A 23,754-nucleotide genomic window follows, 5' to 3' on the forward strand; every position below is an offset into this window, starting at 1 on the left:
TTCCAACAAAAAGTTTATATAAAGCTTCCCATTCTTTCTTTCTTTTAAGGGTTCGTCCTTTTTTCTGACCGACCAGTTGTGGGGGGTTTTCTGTAGCCAGCACAGGGGGAAAACAATTCGAACAGGAAAATGGTAGGAGAATCTATGTCTTGCTGTTACTACGTAATACTGTGAGGAAGTGAATTGGGGCACATGATATAACCAACAGAAGCTGGCTGCTACTCCAATCTTTTGTTAAGAGCACACAGGAATGCAAAGTCAGACACCAACCACGCTTAAGTCTCCAATATTTTATTAGGCTCCTTCAAGTGCAGCTGTTGGCATAGCTTTATTATTTTATTTACAAGAGCTCAGTTCTTCCTTCAAGACCTCAGAGATTCTGCCAAAGAGAAATACCCTGGTGGGGTTAAGGATAATTTGCTTACAACACTCCATCAACTTTTCAATAATGTACAAAAGCAGCAAAAAAAGGGGGAAATAAAATAATGGTCAGGTGTAACAGTCCTATTACATAACTAATACAAGATCCTAGGGCAGGTTATACAACTGCAGAAGACCAAAGAATTGCTGTGTCTTAACAAAATACTGGTAAAGTGTGGAGAAGGGAAAATAATTGGAAGAAAAGCAAATAAAACTCTGAAAACATGATATGATAGAAAATTTTTCAAGTTCAAAAAATAAAAGCCAAACATGTTTCTGGAAAATAAAGAGCTGTTTCAATTAATAACAAAGTAGGGATTACTCTTCATTTAGCACCAAAAAAGATAGATGGCATTTTTAAAATGATCAAGTCAATCCCTCCCAGCTCAGAAGAAATTGGTTTGTAGGACCTGATTTATCCATAGTAAACAAAACCTATTTGAATTTCTGCTTCTTAAATTATTCTAGGCTTTATCAAGTCTTCCAGAATACAAAATTGTATAATACATGATGCACTATTTTAACTGAAGTGAATTTATTTTAATTTAGCCACTCATCTTACTTTCTTGACTCTAGGAAGTTTACAAGTTTCTTGGATGGAAACGCTTCTGGCACCTCACAAGGTTTACAGCTTTATTGGTCAACACCAGCTCCATGAAAAACATTTGGTAAATAACATGGAGTGAGAGAAGAGACAATGAAGCATACAGGTAATCCTTGACCTACAACCACAACTGGGACCAGAATTTCTGTCATAAGCCACTGTGGTTATAAAGTGAATCATCACATGACTAGATCCAATTTTACAATCATTTTTTTTACCATGGTTGTTAAGCTGTAGAGCTCCTGGTGCTCTCCGAGCTTGGTTGTTTTCTTGCAAACATTGCCCCCGTAGACAAGCTACTATATAAACAAAAAGCAAATCCAGCTCCCTTCTACCACTGAAGATGTTACCTAGTCAGGTAATGAAATGTCTGCAAAAAAACCAACCAAGCTCAGAGCGCCAAGGTCTCCACAGTTCACTCCCGAGATACATATATATTCAATTGGTCATTAAGCAAATCACACAGTCATTAAATGAAGCACCTGGTTGTTAAGCAAATCCGGCTTCCTCAATTAACTCATCTTGTTGGAATCCGGCTGTGAAAGTTCCAAATTGCAGTCCATGTGACCACAAGATGTTGCAACCATTGTAAAGGCAAGTCAGTTGCCAGGTGCCTGAATTGCAATCACACAACTGGTGGGGGTAGTACAATGGTTGTAACTTCAAGGATAGGTCCTAAGTCACTTCTTCTGAAGCAATCATAACTTCGAACTATCATTAAATGAATGATCATAAATTTAAGAATATCTCTGTAAGATTTTTCTTGACCTTGCAGATGGCCACTGAAAACATCTATACTGTCTGAAATCCTATGTAAACAGATGTGATCATGGCCTACCTTTACCATTCCAAAAACCTGAATAATTTATATATATGTAAAAAAATCATAGCTTATTCCAAAAGTAAAAAAATCACTACCAGTCCCTAAATATTCATATTCAGTAATACCTCGGGCTAAATGAAGAGAATGAGCCAAATATATTGAGTCAGGATGCACAGATGGTCCTCAGATCCATTTTTGCAGCCAGCCCCCAACCACTCTCCACTCCATAGTGCTATCACAATTTAATAACATGCAATTTCAGGAGAGGGGACACATAAAACAACACATTATTTTGCATAAAAGAAATACCAAGCCACTTTTAAAAACAAAACAAAACATATGGTTCAATCCCCTCTCAGAAGATTAACCATATCAGTACTTATGGCGTGGCCCTCAGTGGCTGAAAAAGATAAAAGTAAAAGTATAGCTCTCGGTAGTAAAACTTTGTTCATGTTCGTTTTAAGTTATAGACTCAAGTCTTTCATACCACAAAGCTTGCTAAGCATTACTTTTTGATTTTGTCTAGATTTAAATACAATTGCCTTGTCTGCTTCCAGTTTCCAATGTATAGTAATGAAAAAGTACACATAATTTACCTATATATATATAATACAACATTCTTTCACTAGTAATGTGAAACGTAATTTATTCTGCAGGTGCAAGATAATTGCTAATAGGCTTTCTGGCAGAGGGAAAAGAAACATAAGGACTATCTTTGTGTAGATTGAACTAGAAAAAATATATTTTGAAAATGTTTTGAAAACATGCAGTTTAAGGATACAACATTTTACAACAGAAAAGAGCCAATTCTTTTGGAAGAGATCCAAAATAATAATAAGTTACATTCACACTCATTGGAGAAAGGGAGACATGCAGAAACAGCCCAAACTTGTGTAAATTGCAATGGGCCAATAATAGCATTCCACCGCTGCAATGCAATATATATCTATTCCAGGTTTGGTGTAGTTCTAAATTGTAACATTCAGCAATGTTAAGTTGTGCTCTCCCTATTTCAGACAAGGCAACAGATCCAGCAAAAATAATGAATAAATGTTCAAAATGGAGTTCAAAACCTACTTCATCTCCAATATAACGGGAGGCAAAAAATGACTAATTTTATACCCAGTGTAGCAGCTTTTGGATGTTGTCAGCTTAAGGAAGAAAATAGGCTTTAACACTACAGCTAAAAATGAGTAAAGCTTGCCTCCACATGAATTGAGGATGAGATGAAGGCGATACTCCTGGGATCCCACAAAAATGGCATGTTTATTTCATGCTTAGGTGCTACAGGGTAAGATCCATCAGGTGACCAGTGTGAGTGGGATCAGAGTGGAATTTCTTGGTGAATTCTGGGGGATACAGCATGCTCCCTTTCTTCCAATCCTTGGTCATCTTCATCTGTCACTATTTTGCCATCAATTCTAAAAAGCTGGGTACAGCTCAATACTGTAAATATTTCTTCTAAAGTAAGACTGAAGAAGCAGAAGCATGAAGTGGTATTAATAAAACCAGGGTGGAATAATATATAAAGCACTAAAATTGAGCAACTCTAAAATGACAAGATCAATTTCATCTTCCCAGTTGCCAAAAAGGAATCTGGAAGTCAGCATTTATTTTACATAAAGGAAACATGAGAACGGGACACAGCTTCCTTTGTGAGTCCAATCTGTGTTTTTTTAAAAGTTTATTCAAAGTGTCATGTCTGAATAGGGTAGAGGAAGAGGACACAAAAGAAGGTGGACAGGATCCCATAGTCAGATCTATCTCTCACAGTGCCATACAGTATGTTCTTTTAGATGATGATATGTATAATTTGTGGGTGCAATGGCTCAGTGGTTAAGTTAATGAGCTTTGTCACTTGGAAAAGATGACAGCCTAGGTTCGAGACCCAAGTGCCATGCAATGAGCTCCCATTACTTGCCCCAACTCCTGCAATCCTAGCAGTTCAAAAGCATGCAAATGCGAGTAGATAAATAGGCACCACTTTGGTAGGAAGGTAATAGCACACCTCTGCATATAGTCATTCTGGCCACATGATCACGGAAGTGACTTTGGACAATGTTGGCTCCCTCAGTTAAGAAACAGAGATGAGCATTGCCCCCTAGTGTTGGACATGACTGGACAAGGGACACTTTTACCTTTATATGTATAATTTAGTCAGCATCATTTGTCAATGACCCCAAATACACTCAGTAAAGGAAGAATCAGCAACAGAAAGCAACAATATTCATTTAGTGTAGGTTTTTTTTTTGACAACTCAAGACCAACAGATAGCACTTTAACTTACTAGTGGAGAAAAGTTAAACAGCATTATACCTCAGGCTTGTCTCATACAATTTTGACCAATTTTCTTTTGTTACTATTGATCCTGAAAACTAATATTCTCAAATTAGTGTTGATAGAGCACCTGGACATCTTCTCCAAGAATTATTTATCTAAAAAGAAGGTTTATAAATAAAATAATAATTTAAAAATAAATAAATTAACATATCAGTGAAATATATGTTGTAAGACTACACATAACTCACGAATGCCAACTAATCTGCATAGGACAGAATAGGTTTTTTTTAGCCCAAAAGGCTCAAAATCAACTGCAGGAACCAAGAGACAAAATCTGGAACAACTGCAGGAAAGACACAAAATAGAGGGACAAAGAAAAAAAAGTTTAAAAAAAGAGTCACAAAGGGGGAAAAAATCACGTAGAAAGCCGCCTGACAATTGCATTATCTTTTTTGTCAAAGGTTTCAGTTTTTTTTCTTCCCCAATTGTTAAAGAGAAAAATATTATTTAGAAACAACAGTTTACCTGTCTTTAAACTTTAGAGGAGAGTAAAGAGATGTAACTTTTAAATTTCTACTTGTAGGATCTCTTCGATATTTTGTATGCCATTGGTTATCAGTTGAGTGCAGTCTGCAGGTAAATGTTAAAACATTGGAAGAAATCTCTTCCAGATTAAAAAAAGCTGTTTCTTTCAAGAAATGAATTACCAATCAAATGTCATTAAAAACAGGTAGCCTCATTAAAAGTGTTGTTAATCAACTTTTTGCACATCTTCAATGCTGGTTAATTAAATAAATTGATTAAAATCATTTGCATAGATTAAATGTGCTCCCAATTAAATTGAGTTCCTTTTTTTAACTACATATAGAAGTACTTGTACAAAAGTACAAGGACTTTACCCTACAAGTACATGCAGAACACAGCAACTTTCAAAACTCTTCCCCTTCTAAGTAAGAATGCCACTTTTAAGAGTTTGCCTTGGTAAAAAAAAATACATGTTTAAAAAGTTCTTTTTTTTACACTAATTGCTTTTCCCCTTATATCTAGATTTGATATAGGTATAAATAAATTAACTGCATACAATTAAAGTAGACTTATACTTTAACAGTGTGAAGAATCTGCCTTGTTACTTGCAATGTTGCCACAAAGGATGCCTGAAGGAAAGAATGCAGCTAATCCTTACAAGTTAAAGATATCTTTTTGCAGAAGGTGCTGGCAGATGGAAAAAAGGAACACACACATGCCAAGATGGAGCTGATTTTAAAACAGATTTTGTTGGCATGTCATCAGATGTCTCCAGTTCTCACTGTATCAGCTCAGCTAGAAATATAAACTTTCAGTATCAGCCAGCCAGGGCATACAAGCGGTGTTGTTCTTTTATGGATAGAAAAAAAATTCCAGCCAGAGGCAATCATGGATCACCGAAAGGAATTGAATAGCAACAGATTCAAAACAGCGTAATTCCTTCACTTCCTTCACCGTTGGCAAAGAGGGTCAAATCCATTTTATACTCACACTACCATCACACTTACACAGTTGCAGGTTAAATGAAGTCTTCCCTCGCTATGCACACACATACTCTCTCTCCCCCTCCTTCATCATAAAATATGATACAGGGATAGGATTATACTCCAACACCTAAGCCTTACTTTTAACAAATATGAATAGACACACAAGACCCAGCAAAAGAGCAACTAATTTATACAGAAAACATTTTGCATGGCAGAGCAACAACTGCTCAGGAAGGGAAAGAATTCAGCTACTTGTCAGTGATGTCACTTTCCGAGAATACTTTCCCATCTGCTAGTATATTCAGACAAAATCTGAATTTGGCAGACATGGAAAGAGTGATATTTGTCGGTACTAAATCTAAAAGTAAATTTATGATGGAATTATGTGTCTTCCTAATTATGAGGTGGGAAAAGAGAACAGTGGCATCTCAACATAGGGGAAAAAATACAAGAGTCCTTTTAAGAGCAGTGTATTCCAATTGCACATAGGAATTTTAAAACATGAAGAAACAGAGGAAGAGGAAGGAAGACAGGAAGAAAGTTAAGAAAGGCAAAGGAAGAGTTAAATCCAGTTAGGTTCAAACTGAAGACATTAAAAAGTAAACCAAAATGCCATCATAATCAATTACATTGTCCAAGTTGAGCCATTACATACAGACATCAAATTTCTCAAAGGACTACAAAATACCCTTCACATATTGTATACCACCTTATATCACACATTATATACCTTCTCGTGGTATCAGAACAAAGGGTGAAGCAGCCTCTGTCATTCAAAGGGTAATTATAGTACAACATGAAGATGCAACATGTATGTTCATCAAAAATACTGCGAGATAGTTCCAGGATAAAAGACTCTTTGGAATTGGGCATTTTGACCTACTCCCAAAGTTGCATTAAAATGATTCAAATCAGCTATCTTTATAGAAAATCATCTTACTAAATTGCACACTGTCTGAAAGTGCCAGCCTTCCAATAAATCACCACATTGTGATGGGTTTTGCACACACATTCCAGAAGAACTGTGGACAATCAAACAGTTGTATCAGAAAGCAGCAAGTATTTGCAAACTTTTCTAAGATTAACTTTTTTGTCTCCCAGTGTGGCTCTCTTTTCATTATTACCCCATTTGTACTATTCTTTGAGACAAGCAAAGCACCCAAGTAAATTGCTAAGGAGGAAGAGGAAACTGAATGGAGAAAACAAAGCAATTACCCAGTGATAACAGGAGTGGTAAGAAATGTAAACCCACTAGGCTGCAGAAGCATCAATGTAATTTAAGCACAATCCTTGTGAAATTCTGCAACTTCCAGTTATATGTCACTTCCAAAGATATATCAGCCAAAGCCTCCTTATCTATTTCCAGTCAATCTCAGGATCTCCATCTGACTCAGTATCTCCCTAGAAATAAAGACCATAAGTGGAAAAAATATTTTAAAACATCAGGCCAAAGCTTTCTGGATTTATCTCCAACGATGTGACCCAGCTCAGCCTGGTAAACTCCAATCCTTCTCATATCCACCATCCCATCCTGGTTTAGAAAACAAGACTAGGAGATCCCCCAGATTACAGAACAGTTCCATCATCCAGGGCTATCTGTAGGGTGGCACGCATTCAGAATGCATTTGAGAGCAACTGGAAGTCCTTGGTCTAGTGACCTCCTCCAAAGAAGCCGTTCTCTGTACCATCTGTTCGGGGACCCCTGCTTCCTTTCCCAGGATTAGGTGTAGTGGAATACTTGGGTGGGTAACGGATGAAGAGCCGGTCTTCTTCCTTCTTTATCCAACGCAACAGTTTTGTCAAGACATTGATGGCACCAGCTTTCGTCACCAAAGGATTGAAACAGGTATATAATTCAAATTTACTTGTAACCTATTGAGAAAGGGGGGGAAAAAGATTGACCATTCAAGCTGCATAGCTACCACCAGAGAACATGTGTAAAATTTTAACTGGTGAATGCGGGGGAAGCCAACAATTCCAAATAGGAAAGAGAGAACTCCAGCTCTTTCCCAATTCCTAGATGGAACCTTAGTTCATTTTAAAACATATCAGTGGTAGTTCCTACATTTTTGAGTGACTAAATGGTCTCTGATATTTCCACGAAATACTTTTCGTTTTATAGGACCATTGACTTTCTTAACATATACAGTATGAAAAAGATGGCCAATGTTAAAAATGCTAATTCTTAGTCATATTGCAGAGCTTTCTGAAATCATTCATCTATTGCTGTAATACAAGTTTCAGTTGATGTCTAAACATACTGCTACTGCTCAGTACCCTGTAAATTAACAAATTGAAATTTATCAATTTAAAGCTTTCATTCTGCTGCATTTATGTACAGGTAAGCTTGGTGTAGTAGCTAAGGCATCAAATTAGACTCTGGGATCTGGTCCTTTCTTAGGCATAAAGCCACCTGGGTGACATTGGGTCAGGCAAACCATGAATAGGATTGTTTTGTAATTTTGTAAACATTGCAATTAGCATAACTGTATGTACTCTAATTATGCACGATATTTTTATGTTTAAATAAGAAAATACTGAACGTGTTAAAATTTCTCCCATTTTTAAAATTGGAAATAGAAATTTTCTTTTGGTCATTACTTCAAAATGCCCAAGATATTTACATCTTTTCTGAAGGGTTTTCCCTGAGCCTTTGTAAAGTAGTTTCATATTCTTCCTGAAAGTAATGACTCTCTAACTGGTATTTATTTATTTATTTTTCTTTTTAACCTTTCCTTTACCACCAATGACAAAGATGAAAACCAGTTTAATCTAGGACAGCACACTTTTAAAAAAGCAATGTGAGACTCTTTCCCTTCTGCTTCTTCTCCTTCTGCTGCTAATAATTATTTATTTCAGCTTTAGAAAACCGACTGGTGCTACAGCTATTAAAACCAATAAGGAAAGATTGATAGTAATTATGATTGGTCATGCAGTCAGCTAAATGTTTAGACTAGATTTGGCATTTTTATCCACCTATCAAGTATTATTATGGTTGGTAGCTTATTATTAACTATTCTCCAAGGCACCTGAGGGTAGAACAAGAAGCAATGGGTGGAAACTAATCAAGGAGAGAAGCAACTGAGGAGAAATTTCCTGACAGTTAGAACAATTAATCAATGGAACAGCTTGCCTCCAGAAGTTGTGAAAGCCCCAACACTGGAAGTCTTTAAGATGTTGGATAGCCATTTGCCTGAAACGGTATAGGGTTTCCTGCCTAGGCAGGGGGTTGGACTAGAAGACCTCCAAGGTCCCTTCCAACTCTGCTATTGTATTGTATTGTATTATTTATGGCCGAAAAACCCTTCCCCAAATAAAGATTCATAATAGGGAATCAGTGAACAGACAAAAGACTAAAGATTCCATCTCTTCAATTACTTTCCTAAAAGTTGTTTGCCCTTTATAACTATCTTACGTAATAAGTCGTATGAAGAAAACATAGATTTAGGAACGCTCTAATGTCCTCATCTAAAATAGATCTAGCCCATCCACCTGAAAGTCTACCACAGCCTTAGCCAATAAAGTTGCCGGCCTCACCCAAGCCAATAAAGTCTCCTTTTCAGCTACATGGTAGATGAGACGTAAAGGACGTGAGGTACTGTGGATGCGATCGTGAAGGTAGTGGTAGAGGTCGAAGAGTCGGTGCCGTTCATTCTCTCTGCAATATGGCCCCTCCAGTTCTGGACTGTAGTAGATGAAAAATAAGATATTGAGGAAACAAGCAGCTTAGTGTTCGCCTACACAATGTCTTACCACAGAACAGACTCCAGAATTTGTATACAATGTGCTGTTGTTCTACAGATGTAGAACTGAGCATTGCCAGATGTGGCAATGCTCAGTCTAATGCTAATCACTTAAGTTTAATGTCATTAACTTTCGGAAACTTTTCAGAATCTTCTGAAGCGACTATAAATCTGATTATGAAACAGACTGGATTTGTGGCTATTCTATAATATACTGTACTATATAGGTCAGAAGAAGCTTCCTGGACCTAGTTTCTTCTATTAAAGAATCTACAGAACAAGTTCTTCTCAAAATAAATCACATGGTCCATTCTAATAAGAGAGGGTTACTATTCATGCAGTTTTTCCCAAAGCCAATAAAGAGAAGAAAGAGGATTTCCGAAACAACATCATCCCTTTAAGGCACTAAAATACATCAGAGACTATTTTACTTCTTAACATCTTTTAGATTATTGTTTATAAATTTTGCCAGCTAATTGGGATCTTATGATGGCCTTTGATTCCCTTCTTGCAGCCCAGAAGCCGCAAGATGAAATCTCTTTCTACACATCAATCCTTGTGGACTGGAGGAAAGAAATGTCACATGGCTGCTCTATTTAAAACAAACTGAATAAATGTAGCTTAGGATTTCCCATAGTTTCTGGCTGCTAACTATAAAGAATGGAAGAGTAAAGGAGTGAGAAGGACAGCCTCAAATTAGCAAACGTTAAAAGAAAAAAGATCTAAGGTAGCTTTACCACTGAGGATACACTTAAAATGCAGTACATGTTTACTGCCAGTAATGACAAAATCCAGTGGCAAATTCAGCTTTGTTTTTGTTATCAGAACATCATCTTCTAGCATCAGAACATCTAGCCTGTTTCATAATCAGATTTATAGTCGCTTCAGAAGACACATCTCCAAAATCAAGAGGAACATTAATTTGTTATGAGGGAAAGTTACAGTAACAACAACAAAATCTCTGAATTCCTGTTCAAGGTGCAGGGCATTAAAAAAACTAGCTACATTTCTAGATTTTACTTCAAGCCTGAACTGAATGATATGCCACATTAAGACATCTGTGAATATCTAGGGGAAGAAGAAACAAAAGAGAGATGAAACTGCCCCCTAGGATGATATCATAGATACCTCCTTGCTTCAGGACCTATTTGGTCCTATCATAGTCAATTTCAACCCTCCAAAGCATATTACCTGGTGAATTGTGGAAGCTGTCGGTAATTATCCGGTATATCCAGAGGTTTATACATAAAGTGCCGAAGATCTGGCACTCCCACCAGTCCTACACTATAGGATGGGCTCTTTAAGCCACTTGAAAGGGCCTGCAGATAGTTCTGAGTCTTCATGCCTTCCTCAATGCGTTTCTTGCAATCCGAGACAGAATAGAAAGAGTCCTTGTCCGTAGAGAGAAGGATGAGGCAGACAGTACATTCTGAATCCAAATACGAAATATAAGCATAAAAGTAACAATCAGGGTTGAAACGTGGCAAGCAAATAGGCGTCCAAATTTCCCCCGTTTGAAAGGCAGAAGTTGCTCCAATGAGATTGAGTAAAAGGTGCAGGTCGGTCGGTTCTAATCGGCAATCTTCAATGACTGTTTTCTCCTGCACTGTGGTGACCAACTGACTACCAGCCACCAAAATAGAGAACACCAGATTTGGGGTGATGGCTTTTTGGAGCAAAGTGCCCAGGGAATCCCGGAGGGAGGCGGCAAGGGGTAAACAGCGGACAGCTCCAAGGAGGAAACAAGGATCTGATTCAACCAAGTTCAGCAAACGATCAAGGATCTTCTCTGAGCCGGTCAACAAACGCCGGAGGTCATAGTTCTTTTTCCGTTCAAAGATGCGAGTGATGCTGGCCTGAGTAAGCATGCTGATGATCTGGTCGTAGACATACAAAAGCTCCTGGCGTAGTTGCTGCTCTGATTGTAGGGTGTGCGAAACTGAAACCAGTACCAGGGGGCCCTGCTGCACAAAAACCAGTTTGTGATCATCTATGGTAAAAGGAGGGAGGGGGAAAAAAAACCCAGTCATTGCTTCAGTAGATGGAGTGTGGCACTGTTATAATAGAACCAGTTTTTGACATTCAACAAATGCTTTATTAGCTTTCTTAGAATCTCTATTTGTTTTCCTTTCTTTAAAAAAAAAAAGTTAAATCGAGGATTTACTGTACAGGATTTGAGCTGATGGAGCAAATCTGGGCAAAGAAGAAGAATCTCAGTATAAATGCCAGGAACTGGGGAAATAGACCATGAAATAAAAAGTGAGCGGAATGCATTTTTGGTTATCATAAGGATTTCTGGTTCTGAAATGTGTCTTCTACTGAGTAAAACTAGAAACAAATTAGTAATTAAGAATAAGAATATTTTAATGGTGGTGTGACACAGAAATTCAAGGACTAAATGAAGTAACAGTGAAAACTGCTCCTGCATTGAAGATGCTGGAAGGAACAGGTCTTACACATAATATTTTTAATATCTTGCTTTTTAATCTTATCATCTAAGGCCAATAGCTTGAAGTCAGATAGTTTAATGCAGTTTTAAAAAAAAGAGATATATTCCCCTAATTACTCCACTTTTATCAGTATAACCACCAAGTAATATTAAGAACTGATGATGGCTATTCTAGAAATGATCTGAAACTGGTTCAGCTCTTAATGATTTTGCAAGTGTTAGTTGCTTGCTTGATGTTAAGACTATTGTTCCATTTTAAACATTAATATAAAAAATCTGGCACCTTGAACCAAGCTTAACACCTTGGCAGTATTTGTCACTGCCTTTTCCTTCCTTTTTTGCCTTCCTAATTTCATCAACAGTCCTGGAATACTCAGGAAATAGTCACTTAATCCCATCCAAATACTACAGTACCAGTTTTTTTCAAGATTTGCCTAGATTGGCTATGTGTGACATGGAACGTGTATCTTCTAAAATACAAGTCCATGGGTCTTACTGAGCACTATGTCTTCAGGTTATATCAAACAACAAAAATAACTTCTGATCAGAAATAAGAATGATTGTCCGAGTAGTGAAATATAATTTAAACCATATTTAGAATTTTAAATATGAATGTATTTCTATTTAAATAAATATAAATGTATTTATAGTTCAATACGAATTTACCTATCTAAATCTTCACGTGAACCTGTTTTAAATTAAATCCAGCCAGACGTCAATGCCCATAAATCCCAAGCTAAGCTGGCTGAGAATTCTGGCACCAAATCACAGATTAGTTTGGTGCATGAATCTAGTCCCTTTTCCCTTAATTAGAATTTGGTGACGTCAGCAATCCTCTAAGCTTTCTGCTGGGAGCATGAACATGTGGTTGGGAACTTTAAGAGGACGCATGCATTTGCACCAAGCAGGCACTCGGCTGCACATATCAAAATATTAATAGCATGGCAAAAGTTCCAGAATTAAGATGTGCTCACCGTAAACTATCTTTAGAGTTTGGGATTTTTTCTTTCCTGGATAAAGAGTTGGTCATAAAATCACCTTTCTCTTTGCTCAGCATAATACTACATCATAGTCTGTGGTTTCTACTAAGACAAAAGCCAGAATTTTATCTATTAAACTCAGAACTAAAATCAAATACAAGCTGGAACAACAGTTTCTTTTTAAAACAGTCAAAGCATGCTTTTATTCTTCCAGCTATACCCTTACGTATCTGTTCTCCGAGTTCAACTTCCCATCCCACCTAGAACATGTTATAATAATTTTGTTTTAATGCAGGTAGTCCTTGACGTACGACCACAACTGATCCCAGCATTTCTCTTGCTAAGTGAGATAGCTGTTAAGTGAATTTTGCTCCATTTTACGACCTTTCTTGCCAGAGTTGTTAAATGAATCACTACAGTTGTTAAATGAATCACTGCAGCTGGTAACATGGTAGTTAAGTGAATTGGGCTTCCCCATTGACTTTGCTTGTCAGATGTTTGCAAAGTGATCACATGATCTCAGGCCACTGCAATTGTCATAAATATGAACCAGTTGACAAGCATCTGAATTTTGATCACATGACCATAAGAATGCTACAACAATCGTCAGTGTGAATAAGTCACTTTTTTCAGTGCTGTTGTAACTTCGAACGGTCACTAAATGAAAGGTTGTAACTCGAGGACTACCTGTAATTAGCAATGGAGAAAATACAGTAACATATTGCATGTTCTTCTGGCGTGCTGATTTTTAAAAGGTTCTTTTAAAAAACCTGTAGCAAAAAAGAGTACATTCTGTTTTCCATATTATTCCTTCCATATTCAGGAAGGCTGGATATAGCCAGCAGCTGCCTCACAAAGACCCCGCTTGGGCACACATCTTCAGCAGTGGGAGGAAGGATAGCAATAGCAATAGCACTTAGACTTATATACCACTTCACAGTGCTTTACAGTCCTCTCTAAGAGGTTTACAGAATCAGCATATTGCCCCGAACAATCTGGGTCCTCATTTTACCCACCTCGGAAGGATGAAAGGCTGAGTCAACCTTGAGCCAGCCAGGCTCGAACTGTTGGCAGTTGGCAGAATTATCTTGCAATAGTTCATTCTAATCACTGCACTACCATGGCTCTGGTGAAAGTCAGCTGGGGCAACAGGGATGGAGGAATGCACGAGCAGCAAAGCGCAGGGCAGCCAAAAAAGGTGAAGATGAAAGGGAAAATACTGAGGCAGGAGGGGGGAAGTTGAAGTGGAGATGAGCAACACAAAGCGGAAGTGAGGTCCTCGCTTAACAACGGTGCAGTCATGACCTAATGACTCCAACCAGCACTGCTAGATCTGCCAACACTAAATGATGTAGTCACATGATGCTTCACTTTACTTTGCTCAGTGATAGAAATTATAATCCCAATTAAGGTTGGTAAGAGAGGATTACTTGTATATCAATTCATGCTTTGCCTTTTGTTCCTTGAATTTCTCATCCTTGAGAAGTTCCTCAGTGCAACAAAACAGAGATTCCTTGGTTCTCCTCTTGACCCCTTCACTCTCCCTTTATAAATTTGTTTTGCAATATGATCCTCATTCATTTAACTTTTCAACATAAACTATCAAATCAGTCATGCTTTTAGACTTACATTCCTTTCTTTGGCATACATTCACACAGACCTATTTAAACTACATATACTAAAAAACATACCTTTTCCTAAGCAAAAATTCACCAACAATCACCATTTTCATTTATTCCTGAATCTTCAAATGGCCCAGGCAGTTTTTCTATGGTCTTTTATCTTCCTATCTACTTGTTTGTCACTTTAAAATGTTTTTTTCTTACCTCACATTTATTCAAAATGTTGCACCATTTTTCCTAAAACTCATCCGTGGTTGACCTAATTTATACTAGCTGATACGCTGTTATCCCTTTTATTCAAAGTTTAACTCTACATTTTCAGTTTACATGAATTCATCAACTCTGCTCTACAAAATTAGATCACTAATGGCCCCCTTCCCCTTGCTAATTTCCTAAACATGCATCATAAGTATTTCTTCTTTTCTATTTTCCTTCATTTGCTTTTCCTTTTATTTTATTTGTTAATTCGTGCCCTTTAAGATTTACTCCTCTTACACTTCGAATTGTAAATTTAATCAATGGAGGCGTTTACACAACATTTTTAGTAAGATACAAAAAAATCAGCTAGTTACCAGCTGTAGCTATATCTGCATTATGTAAAACATTGCTTGCTAACGTTTAAAGACTGGTTAGGTTTGAAGAAAATTTAGCCAATGTACAGTACTAGAAATTTAACCAAAAATCCATTTTATTTCAAGCAACCCCACTATATTTTATGTAAGGTTTCTAATTTATAAATTACAAGTTGGCATACTGTTGCCTACATTTCACTACCTAGAGTACAGTATACATGTAGTATAATGACAACCTCAAGATACTAAGTAGCAAGGGAAATACAACTGTTTTTGGGGTAGTGGTTAGAACAGCCTACTTGGAAAGGCTCTCAGGCACTTAAATAAACAATACTTATGGTATAGACATGGGAACAGATGCATAATCCAGTGCCTAAATTATGTGGGTGACCCATAATAAACTCTAAGCACTGCAATCCCAAGCTTTTCTTATTTTAGTTAAATCATAGGCACATATAACCTCCTAATAAATTACAATATTTGTTAAGCATTACTCCTTTTAAAATTGTTTCCATACCAGAATAAATGGAGCGAATAGAGTTATCCCCACTTTGGATGAAAGACACCAGTGCCATCATGACACCCATGGTGGAACTAAGGGCTTCTTCATTGCCGTAACGTGAATAAATGGGTTTCCCAGCCTCACTTAAAATGAAGACATGTTTCCTGTGTGCCCGCCAACTCTCTGCAGTCACGTCTTCATCTCGGTAGGTAGCCAGGCGTGACTGTATCACCGCTTCCTCTTCTCCTGATGGTCCATCTCCTATCATCATTTGTCGGTGAAACTCACTCGAATCTTCCCAAGTATTGTCAGTTGAGGTTGAATCAGACACATCTTTGTCACTCAGTTCTTCTGGGGTCTCTCTTACTTCCTCCTGCCCGTTCACTTTGTCAATTACCACACTCATGGGTCCATTATTTGGGGCAGCCGGTACATCCTCCTGCTCCTCTGAGACAGAACAGGAGTCATCCCCATCTGGAAAAGCATATTGAGAAATCACAGAAGAAGAAAAAAATCCAGAAGTAATCTTTGTCCCTCATCTACTTTCCATAAACTGGGTCAGTAATTAGAGATTCCAATTTATTGGGCAGATTATATAACTATATCAAGGAATAAATAAAGTCACATCAAATTCAGTAAACTCACCACAACACACATATCCCTCCTATTGTCATAAATCAAATGGTCAAACCTCTCTTATTTTTTTCATAATGCCTGAATTAATTCTCAGAAAACAGGATACTTAGGGTGGGATTTGAGTGCTGCAAGTTGTTAGGGCTAATTCCTATATACAGTAAGAGAAAATGCTTGGGGACTGTGCTTTTTTGTTTATAGTATACTTTTCATGTATTTCTCACCTGAAAATGGTCAAAAGTTATACTATCAGTTTTTAGCAATCATGATCAGGATAAGTAGGCTCCAAAGCCTGCCCTAACCATGTTTTGTTTCCATTTATGTTCTATATGAATTCATACATCATACTAAATATGAATTCATATATCATACTAAATCATACTAAATCAAGATTTGTTTCAACCACAATTTGTTGAATTAATACATATCATTAAGCTATGCCTGGGTTCATACAACATACTAAACCAAAAGCCCATAGTGGCTTAGTCAATAAAACATACTTAACATATCATGCAAATATAGTGCTCGCTATTTTTTTTCGGAATTGTTCTTCCAAACCCACTTGTTTTTCCCATTAATCTCAGTGCTTTTGAAAACAAAGATTAAATATCGGCAAATGTGTGGATTCACATACAATTCTTATCTTTGCTCTTCTCTTTATTATGCAGAGGTTTAAACTGTAAATTTTGGGGAGCAAGGATGTATCATTTTCTGTTTACAGCCCTTGGAACAGTACCAAATATATTGGTTGAAGCAAACTCAGTTCAACCTTTGTTCACATCAAACTAATCAGCTTGATCTAAATAGTGACTATAAAGTGAAAAGAATCCAGTGTCAGAGTGAAAAACTCACTATAGCCAATCAGAAAGTTTGGAGTAGAAGAAACACACGATATCAAGGTTAGGCCCGTAAGGGTATAACCTTATGAAGTGGGTGCCCCCACAAAATAGTTGCCCTGGAAAATCTGCCTGTCTGCAAAATGCTTGCCACAAATTATTCACTTCCCAGGAATTAATCTTCACACAAGTTGCTCTCCATTAAATCAGAGAGACCTAAAAGGCAGTTACTGTAAATACATATTGTGTGAAGCTGGTGTAGCTTTCAGCAAGTGATTTCCTATTTATTTTTATTTATTTTTTGCTAAATGAACCTAAGTTAGACAAGCAGAGTCTGGTAGCCATCAAAGGAGATGTATCTGGGCACTAAACTTTCTGTCCCACTCTCTAGTTCCAAACCAGACAATTCAAAGTACTCACTTCTGTCTGTAGGATCCAGCCCACATTTCTCATCAGGGAGCTCCATTTCCCCTTTACAAGATAAGCCAGGGTCTTCGTTCTCCATCTCTACATCTCAAACAACAACTGCAAAGACAAAAGGCAAGCATTAGGAAATTCTCTGAGTAGCAAACAGGATGCAGGTGCCATGGTGCCTCCTCAGTAGGCCCAACCCATTTCTCAAATTAGGAACAGAGCTGCAAGTACTACCTCCCAAGTGTCCTGTACCCTCCACCCTAACAGCAAACAGTGCACCTAATGCAACTCTTTAAGCTGGAATGTACCAACCCAGATTGAGGGAAAGGACACAAGCCACTTCCAGGCTGTTTGCAAAACTCAATCTGTGCCTGCTGTTCCAGCTATAATCTCAATCACATGCCCAAGCAGGGGTGCCTCAAAGAGACAGCAGGAAATGCCGGGTGGCCACTAATCACCACAAGTAAGTTTCTGGAGCTGCATTCCTGGGAGGGGCTGCATCTCCTTAGTGATCTTCTTTGTCATGGCTATAACTGATAAAATTCAACTAAACTGTAAATTTCCTTTACAGAAGACAGCCCTTGGCCTGAAAAGCTATTTGCCTGAATCCCTGTTCAGAGATAAAGTACTCTTGAAAAAGAGCAAATGCCTTGAAATTGGCTATTAATGATTAGAAAAAGGGCAGGAGGCTGAAGGGGCTAGATCAAGGGTGTCAAACTCACATCATCACAGAGACATCAGGTGACATATCGGGACTTCTCCCCCCCTCCTTTGCTAAACTGGGCGTGGGCGTGGCCAGAACACGGGCGGTGAGTTTGACAGCTGTAATAATATAGCCTGGGCTATATTATTACCATCTTACTTGCATAATTGTCTCAAATAAGAACCCAAACAAACTGGATATCAATAAGCACTGAGATAATAACGAATGTGTAATAAAGTCCAAAACAAATTTTAAAAAAGCCAATACAGAAACAAATAGCAAATATATTATTTTTCAGGGGTGGGGGTGAATATAAATTCATCTTGTAATCTTAAAGACGAGAGATGAAACCTTAAATATCCATTATTCTGTAAAAGCAATTTTAGAATATCGAGATACTTTTAATTCTACATTTTCATTCAAGCATATAAATTCACACAATTTTTATGTGTATATATGTTCAGATTTTCTTTGGAGAGAAATATGTTCGTTCCTCTTCTGGCCCTCTACTGGCAAAACTGTGTTCACACAAGGTATTTATTATTAATTAGTGTCCTCAATTAGCCTGATTAAGAGTTCAAGAGTGCATAAGCCATAAATTAAACCCACTGACACAATATATTGGACTATACTGTAGTTGCCTGATTTATAATCCAATGTGTCAAATGAACACTGAACAAAAATTGGCTGCACTCATACTTAAGAAAGAGAACCATTTGAAGACATTTCATTGTTTTTGCTGTTCCATTTTGGTCTAAAGAGAACAGAAATAACCTGTAAGTTATAATAATAACTTGTAAAAAAGAAGATATTTTGGTAAGTGCAACATACATAAAGAACAACTAAAAATGAACATGCCAGGTATTAAGAGTTTTTATTTTTCTAGTCAAGGGAGTACACATTTTTGTAAAAGTATCTTATATACCTGATTGAGAAAGAGGAACAAATATTGATATAGATTGAAATAAGATTTAACACAATGGCTGAAATCACCCACAGCATTAAGATATTTTGTTAACCATGAGTTAAAAATCATACTAAATAAGCTACACTGGAATTGATTCTCACATAACACAGACAAAATTCCTTAACTGTAAATCATAGCAATGGGTCAACATAGCTTAAGTTGAAATCAAGCAAATTACATTATGACTTAGTACAGCATGTGAACCTAGCCTATGGAGCTAGAAAACTCCTTGTCTCAAAAGACTAAGGCCAGGGGGCATTCAGCAAAGCTGGCTAAAAAAAGAGATTTACAGGCAAAGCTTCTTACCAAGAACATAATCTGTAGAATGCATATCACAAGACATGATGGTGGCCAATAATGGATGGCATTAAAGAAGGTACTGAATAAGTAGATGAAGGACAAGAATGTCAAGAGTTATTAGCCTTGAGACTCAGGACATTGTTAGAGGAAGCACATGTCTCTTAGCTGAAATCCTGAAATTAAGTGAAGGATATACAATTGAAGAGTTAGAAAAGAAACAAGATCACCAGCTAAATCAGTGCAGTATTTGGTTTCCTATTGTGCGTGTTTGCCATTTCTGCTGCTCTTTAACTGAGATGTTTCTGAAAGTACCATTGTCAAATAATTTACAGGAGGCTTGTAAATCAGGCTGAGTCAAGGAAGAAATACCTCAAAATCATAGTGAAGGAATTTTTTTTTACTAACTGGAAACAGAGATGGGGTAGAAAAAATGTACCTGAATATTTATTTTTGCTTCCTAGGTCATTAGGCCACTAACATAGTTAAAAATGGACAATCACTAAAAAAATGTCAATAACTTTTGTTAACTGATTTACAAAGCTGCTGTCTGAATTTCTAGCTTGCAGACAACTCTATTTGCCATTGCAAATAGTGAAGCCAACAGAAAACCTAAATAGGGGATTTAGAAATGGCTTCATTTCAGAACAATCTATGTCTCCTTCAAGGAATTATGTTCATCTCCCCAAGTCCTGGAGAGGGGAAGATAATTTCCACCAGCCAAATAGTTCTGGCGTGGTTTATCTTTTCCAGAAACTTGGCAAAACCATACATATACAAATTAAAATCAACAAAATCAGCAAAAATTTGGAGAATTTTTGAAGGATGTCATGCAAGAATACTGAAAAACTGAAAAAATAAACTACGGGTAAAATAATAAGAAATAAACAACTATTTTAATGGTAATAAAAGAGTTGGATTCCACAGGAAACATGAAGGTGTCATGCTGCCAACCTTCCCAAAAATCCTACCCAAATGATGCCATAACACCATCGCTGTTCTAAGGCTGGCAACTTTGAAACTTCCAGGAAAATGGAAAAGAACTTTGCTCTCAAGTTGCATATACTATTTTCACCCTCAAAATCTGGTTAGAACTAGTTTTGTAGTGCTCGGTGATACTGCTTAAAGGTCAATTATCATACTGATGACACAAAGTACTGCAGTATGGAATAAAGCATTACTGTACTACATTGCTAAACAAATATGAGAAGAGCATATTTATACATTTCAAGTAGCATCCGCCCATTCGAAGTATGAAGGCAATACTTTCCAGAAAGTAAGAAACTCCTTCACAAATACACTTATGGTATCAGGTGCCATGAGGTTATTGAAAGCAACCAAGTGAGAAAATAACCTGCTACAGGATTGCTTATGAAACCACTTGTCTCAAATAAATAAGTAAACAGATAAGACAGACACAAAGGATCTGAGTTCACCCCTGGATAATTCAGGAATTGGATAATCTCTTTGTAAACCAAGCAGTTAATCATTTATTATTTTGTACAAATGAGTCTAATTTCAAGTAGAAGATGCCATGTTTCAGATCAAAGGAATGGAAACATATTTTTTTCAGCAATTTCTCGAGCAATTCCTGGTAACGCTACCTGAGAGAGTGAAAGATATTCCATCTATTCATGACCACATCAGAGCATTTCTTCATCTCTGTACACAGGCCTACATCTATCTACAAGGACATCAACTTCCAGTAGTAGACAGATGTCAACCCATTTAAGAAGCTCAGAAAGCACACCCATACATTTCCAGAATGAGATTCCATGTTAGCAGGCTCAATAATTTCACAATAGCTCAGTACCACGAGTTTCCCAAACCCCTTTGTCCTCCACTAAGTGTCCTCCTCTATTATAAGTAAGTGGCCCAAGGAAACAAATTGACAGAAAGTGTTAAGATTGCTAGAATGAAGCTTGTTTTGTTTTACACATTGTGTACAATTAGTGGATAATTCTATAGATGTTGCTGTTTCTAAAAAAATTTCATTCAGGAGCCAGATGTAGCCTTTTATGTTTCCATCAAAACGATCTCCTACCAAATACCATTGGCACATTTGCTGTGCTTTTGGGCTAAGCCGCTACAATTCTCTGGCGCCATGGAGGTTTTGCCACACTCCTTAAGAGTGTAAATCGTTAGAAATCCAACAAACGCAGAAATCCATTAGCTTAAAACTTTGGCGGCTGACAAAGATTAGCTCTATGAGCAGCGATTAGTGTGAAACAGAAGCTCCAAGCAGCACTCTTAGGGACACGAAGGACAGGCCAATACCTTTTCCCCCAACTTCCTCGGGATCTTTCTCCCGGCACATCTGGCCGGATGTTTTTGAGAACAGGATTCTGAATCAGATGCGCTATTACCGAGCTGGTCCCGCAAGGTGAGTCGTATGGCTCAACCCGCCTCGGGAGCCTTCGGTTCAACCCAAGACAATACCCGAGGCCATCCGATTTGGAAAAGAAGGAAAAACCCCGCAGGCTCGCTGCCAGCAGCCCCACCCCTTAACCTTACGTGAGAAGGGAGAGCCGAAAGGGGATCCCTCCCTCCCGCTCAATTCCAAAACCACCGGCTCTTTTTCTCACCGTTGACCCGGGATCTGCTCGCCTTCCCATCGCAGAAACAGATCCCCGAGCACTCCGTGACCACACTTCCTGATTCGGGATGGCAGAAGGCGGGAGCAGTAGAGACATTGACGGCCACCTCCACTAATCACCTAACGAATGGAAAGGAGGCGTGGCTTGCGGAAGTCCAAACGCCAATCGTAGCCCCGCACAGTCGGAGCGTAACGCGGAAGGCCAATGGAATCCTCGCTCGACAAGCGCGTCAATGAAAGGGGGGCGGAAGGGAACCTTGAGAAGCCGGAGTGAGCGACAGGGAAGTTGGCGAATCAAATGGGAAGATAAAAGGCGAGGCGGAGCAATCCTGCCTGAGGTTTAATCGGTCATTCAATCGTAAAAAACCGGGTGAGAGGAGAGGGCTGGATCAGTCACAACTTCAGCCAATTGCGATGATCGTATTTTCTTCTCGTACCAATCAGAGAGAAGACATTACTTTAGAAAACGATATAAAAACCAGGCCGGTGAAGTTGGTGCAAGCTGTCATTGTTTGCGGAGGGCTGGGGAATGACGTCAACTTGTGTGCTTTGGCACCTCTTGCTCATTTGGCAGGAATTCATTGGCGCTGGATTATTTGGCAGTGGCTCCTGTTGTTGTTGTCCTATGGAGCGCGAAGCTAAAGTCTTTGTTTCGGAATGGCATTTTGCACTGCGGTACGATGTTGCAATCATCACAAACTCAGATCCAGGCACCCTAAGAATTTATTCTCTGGGTCGTTTCTCCTAAGGACAACAATACAAAACCGAACCTTTAAGAAAATCGGTAGACATTAGGATTTCCTACCGTTTTTCTTCTCCCGATTCTTATTTTGATTTCACCTCCGTGCAAATAAAATCTTCCTCACTGCTTTGCGATTTACTGTTTGCAACCTACATAAAAGAACTGCAAAGTTTGCGGAGCCTACGTGAAACAAAAGGATACTTGAATAAAATAAAGCCTGAATATACAATTGCAGATTGGAAGGTTTGTTGTTGTTTTTAATTTCCAAAAGTGTTTAAAAAAAACTGGGCACATTCCTAACAAGCTGGAGGCTCTTTCTCAGACAAAATGACAGCAATCGAACATATATATCTAAGATAGATAGATAGATAGATAGATAGATAGATAGATAGATAGATAGATAGATAGATAGATAGATGATAGATAGATAGATAGATAGATAGATAGATAGATAGATAGATAGATGATAGATAGATGATAGATAGATAGATAGATAGATAGATGATTGATAGATGATAGATAGATAGATGATAGATAGATAGATAGATAGATAGATAGATAGATGATAGATAGATAGATAGATGATTGATAGATGATAGATAGATGATAGATAGATAGATAGATAGATAGATAGATAGATAGATAGATAGATGATAGATAGATAGATAGATAGATAGATAGATAGATAGATGATAGATAGATATAGATCAGTGTTTTTCAAACTTTTTTGTGCAAAGGCACACTTTTTTCATGAAAAAAATCACGAGGCACACCACCATTAGAAAATGTTTAAAAAATTTAACTCTGTGCCTATATTGACTATATATAAAGTAATTCTCCCACGGCACACCTTACACTATGTCACGGCACATTAGTGTGCCACGGCACAGTGGTTGAAAAACACTGATATAGATATAGATATAGATTAAAAAATGGAAGATGGGTTGGTCATTTCTATCTTCAGGATATTTTTTAAAATTTCAGGTTTAGGCTGGGGCTTTTTGATTTTCATTTCAAATAATATCCAGGTCTGATCTCGCTTAGCTTTTGTGTCTTATTT

At 37.7% G+C, this 23,754-nt stretch overlaps 1 protein-coding gene across 2 annotated transcripts; it reads right to left on the minus strand.

The window, feature by feature from the left end:
• Positions 1-275: 275 nt before the first annotated feature.
• Positions 276-22,013, minus strand: LOC106538541 (vacuolar fusion protein MON1 homolog B). 2 transcript variants are annotated; one of them, XM_014053047.2, is made up of 6 exons: positions 21,942-22,013; positions 17,396-17,500; positions 15,522-15,980; positions 10,573-11,371; positions 9,176-9,323; positions 276-7,510 (listed from the first exon to the last, which is right to left on the minus strand). In XM_014053047.2, the coding sequence occupies exons 2-6, from the start codon at positions 17,478-17,480 to the stop codon at positions 7,289-7,291; spliced, it is 1,713 nt and encodes a 570-aa protein (XP_013908522.1). In that variant the 5' UTR covers positions 17,481-17,500; positions 21,942-22,013; the 3' UTR covers positions 276-7,288. The 2 variants fall into 2 exon arrangements, with proteins under 2 accessions (XP_013908522.1, XP_087566841.1); XM_087710715.1 differs by lacking the exon at positions 21,942-22,013 and adding an exon at positions 19,366-19,491.
• Positions 22,014-23,754: the final 1,741 nt, after the last annotated feature.

Source organism: Thamnophis sirtalis, unplaced genomic scaffold, assembly GCF_051295495.1.
Source record: "Thamnophis sirtalis isolate CommonGarterSnake01/CBP01778 unplaced genomic scaffold, rThaSir2_p1.2 scaffold_3, whole genome shotgun sequence".
Lineage (NCBI taxonomy): Eukaryota > Metazoa > Chordata > Lepidosauria > Squamata > Natricidae > Thamnophis > Thamnophis sirtalis.

Coding starts and splice junctions, on each gene's coding strand:
- LOC106538541 (XM_014053047.2), bottom strand. CDS start 17,480: ATGGAGAACGAAGACCCTGGCTTATCTTGTAAAGGGGAAATGGAGCTC. Junction 11,372..15,521: donor TATTCGCTCCATTTATTCTG/GTATGGAAACAA, acceptor CTTTTACCATAG/ATGATCACAAACTGGTTTTT. Junction 7,511..9,175: donor AGGAGACTTTATTGGCTTGG/GTGAGGCCGGCA, acceptor CTTTCTCAATAG/GTTACAAGTAAATTTGAATT.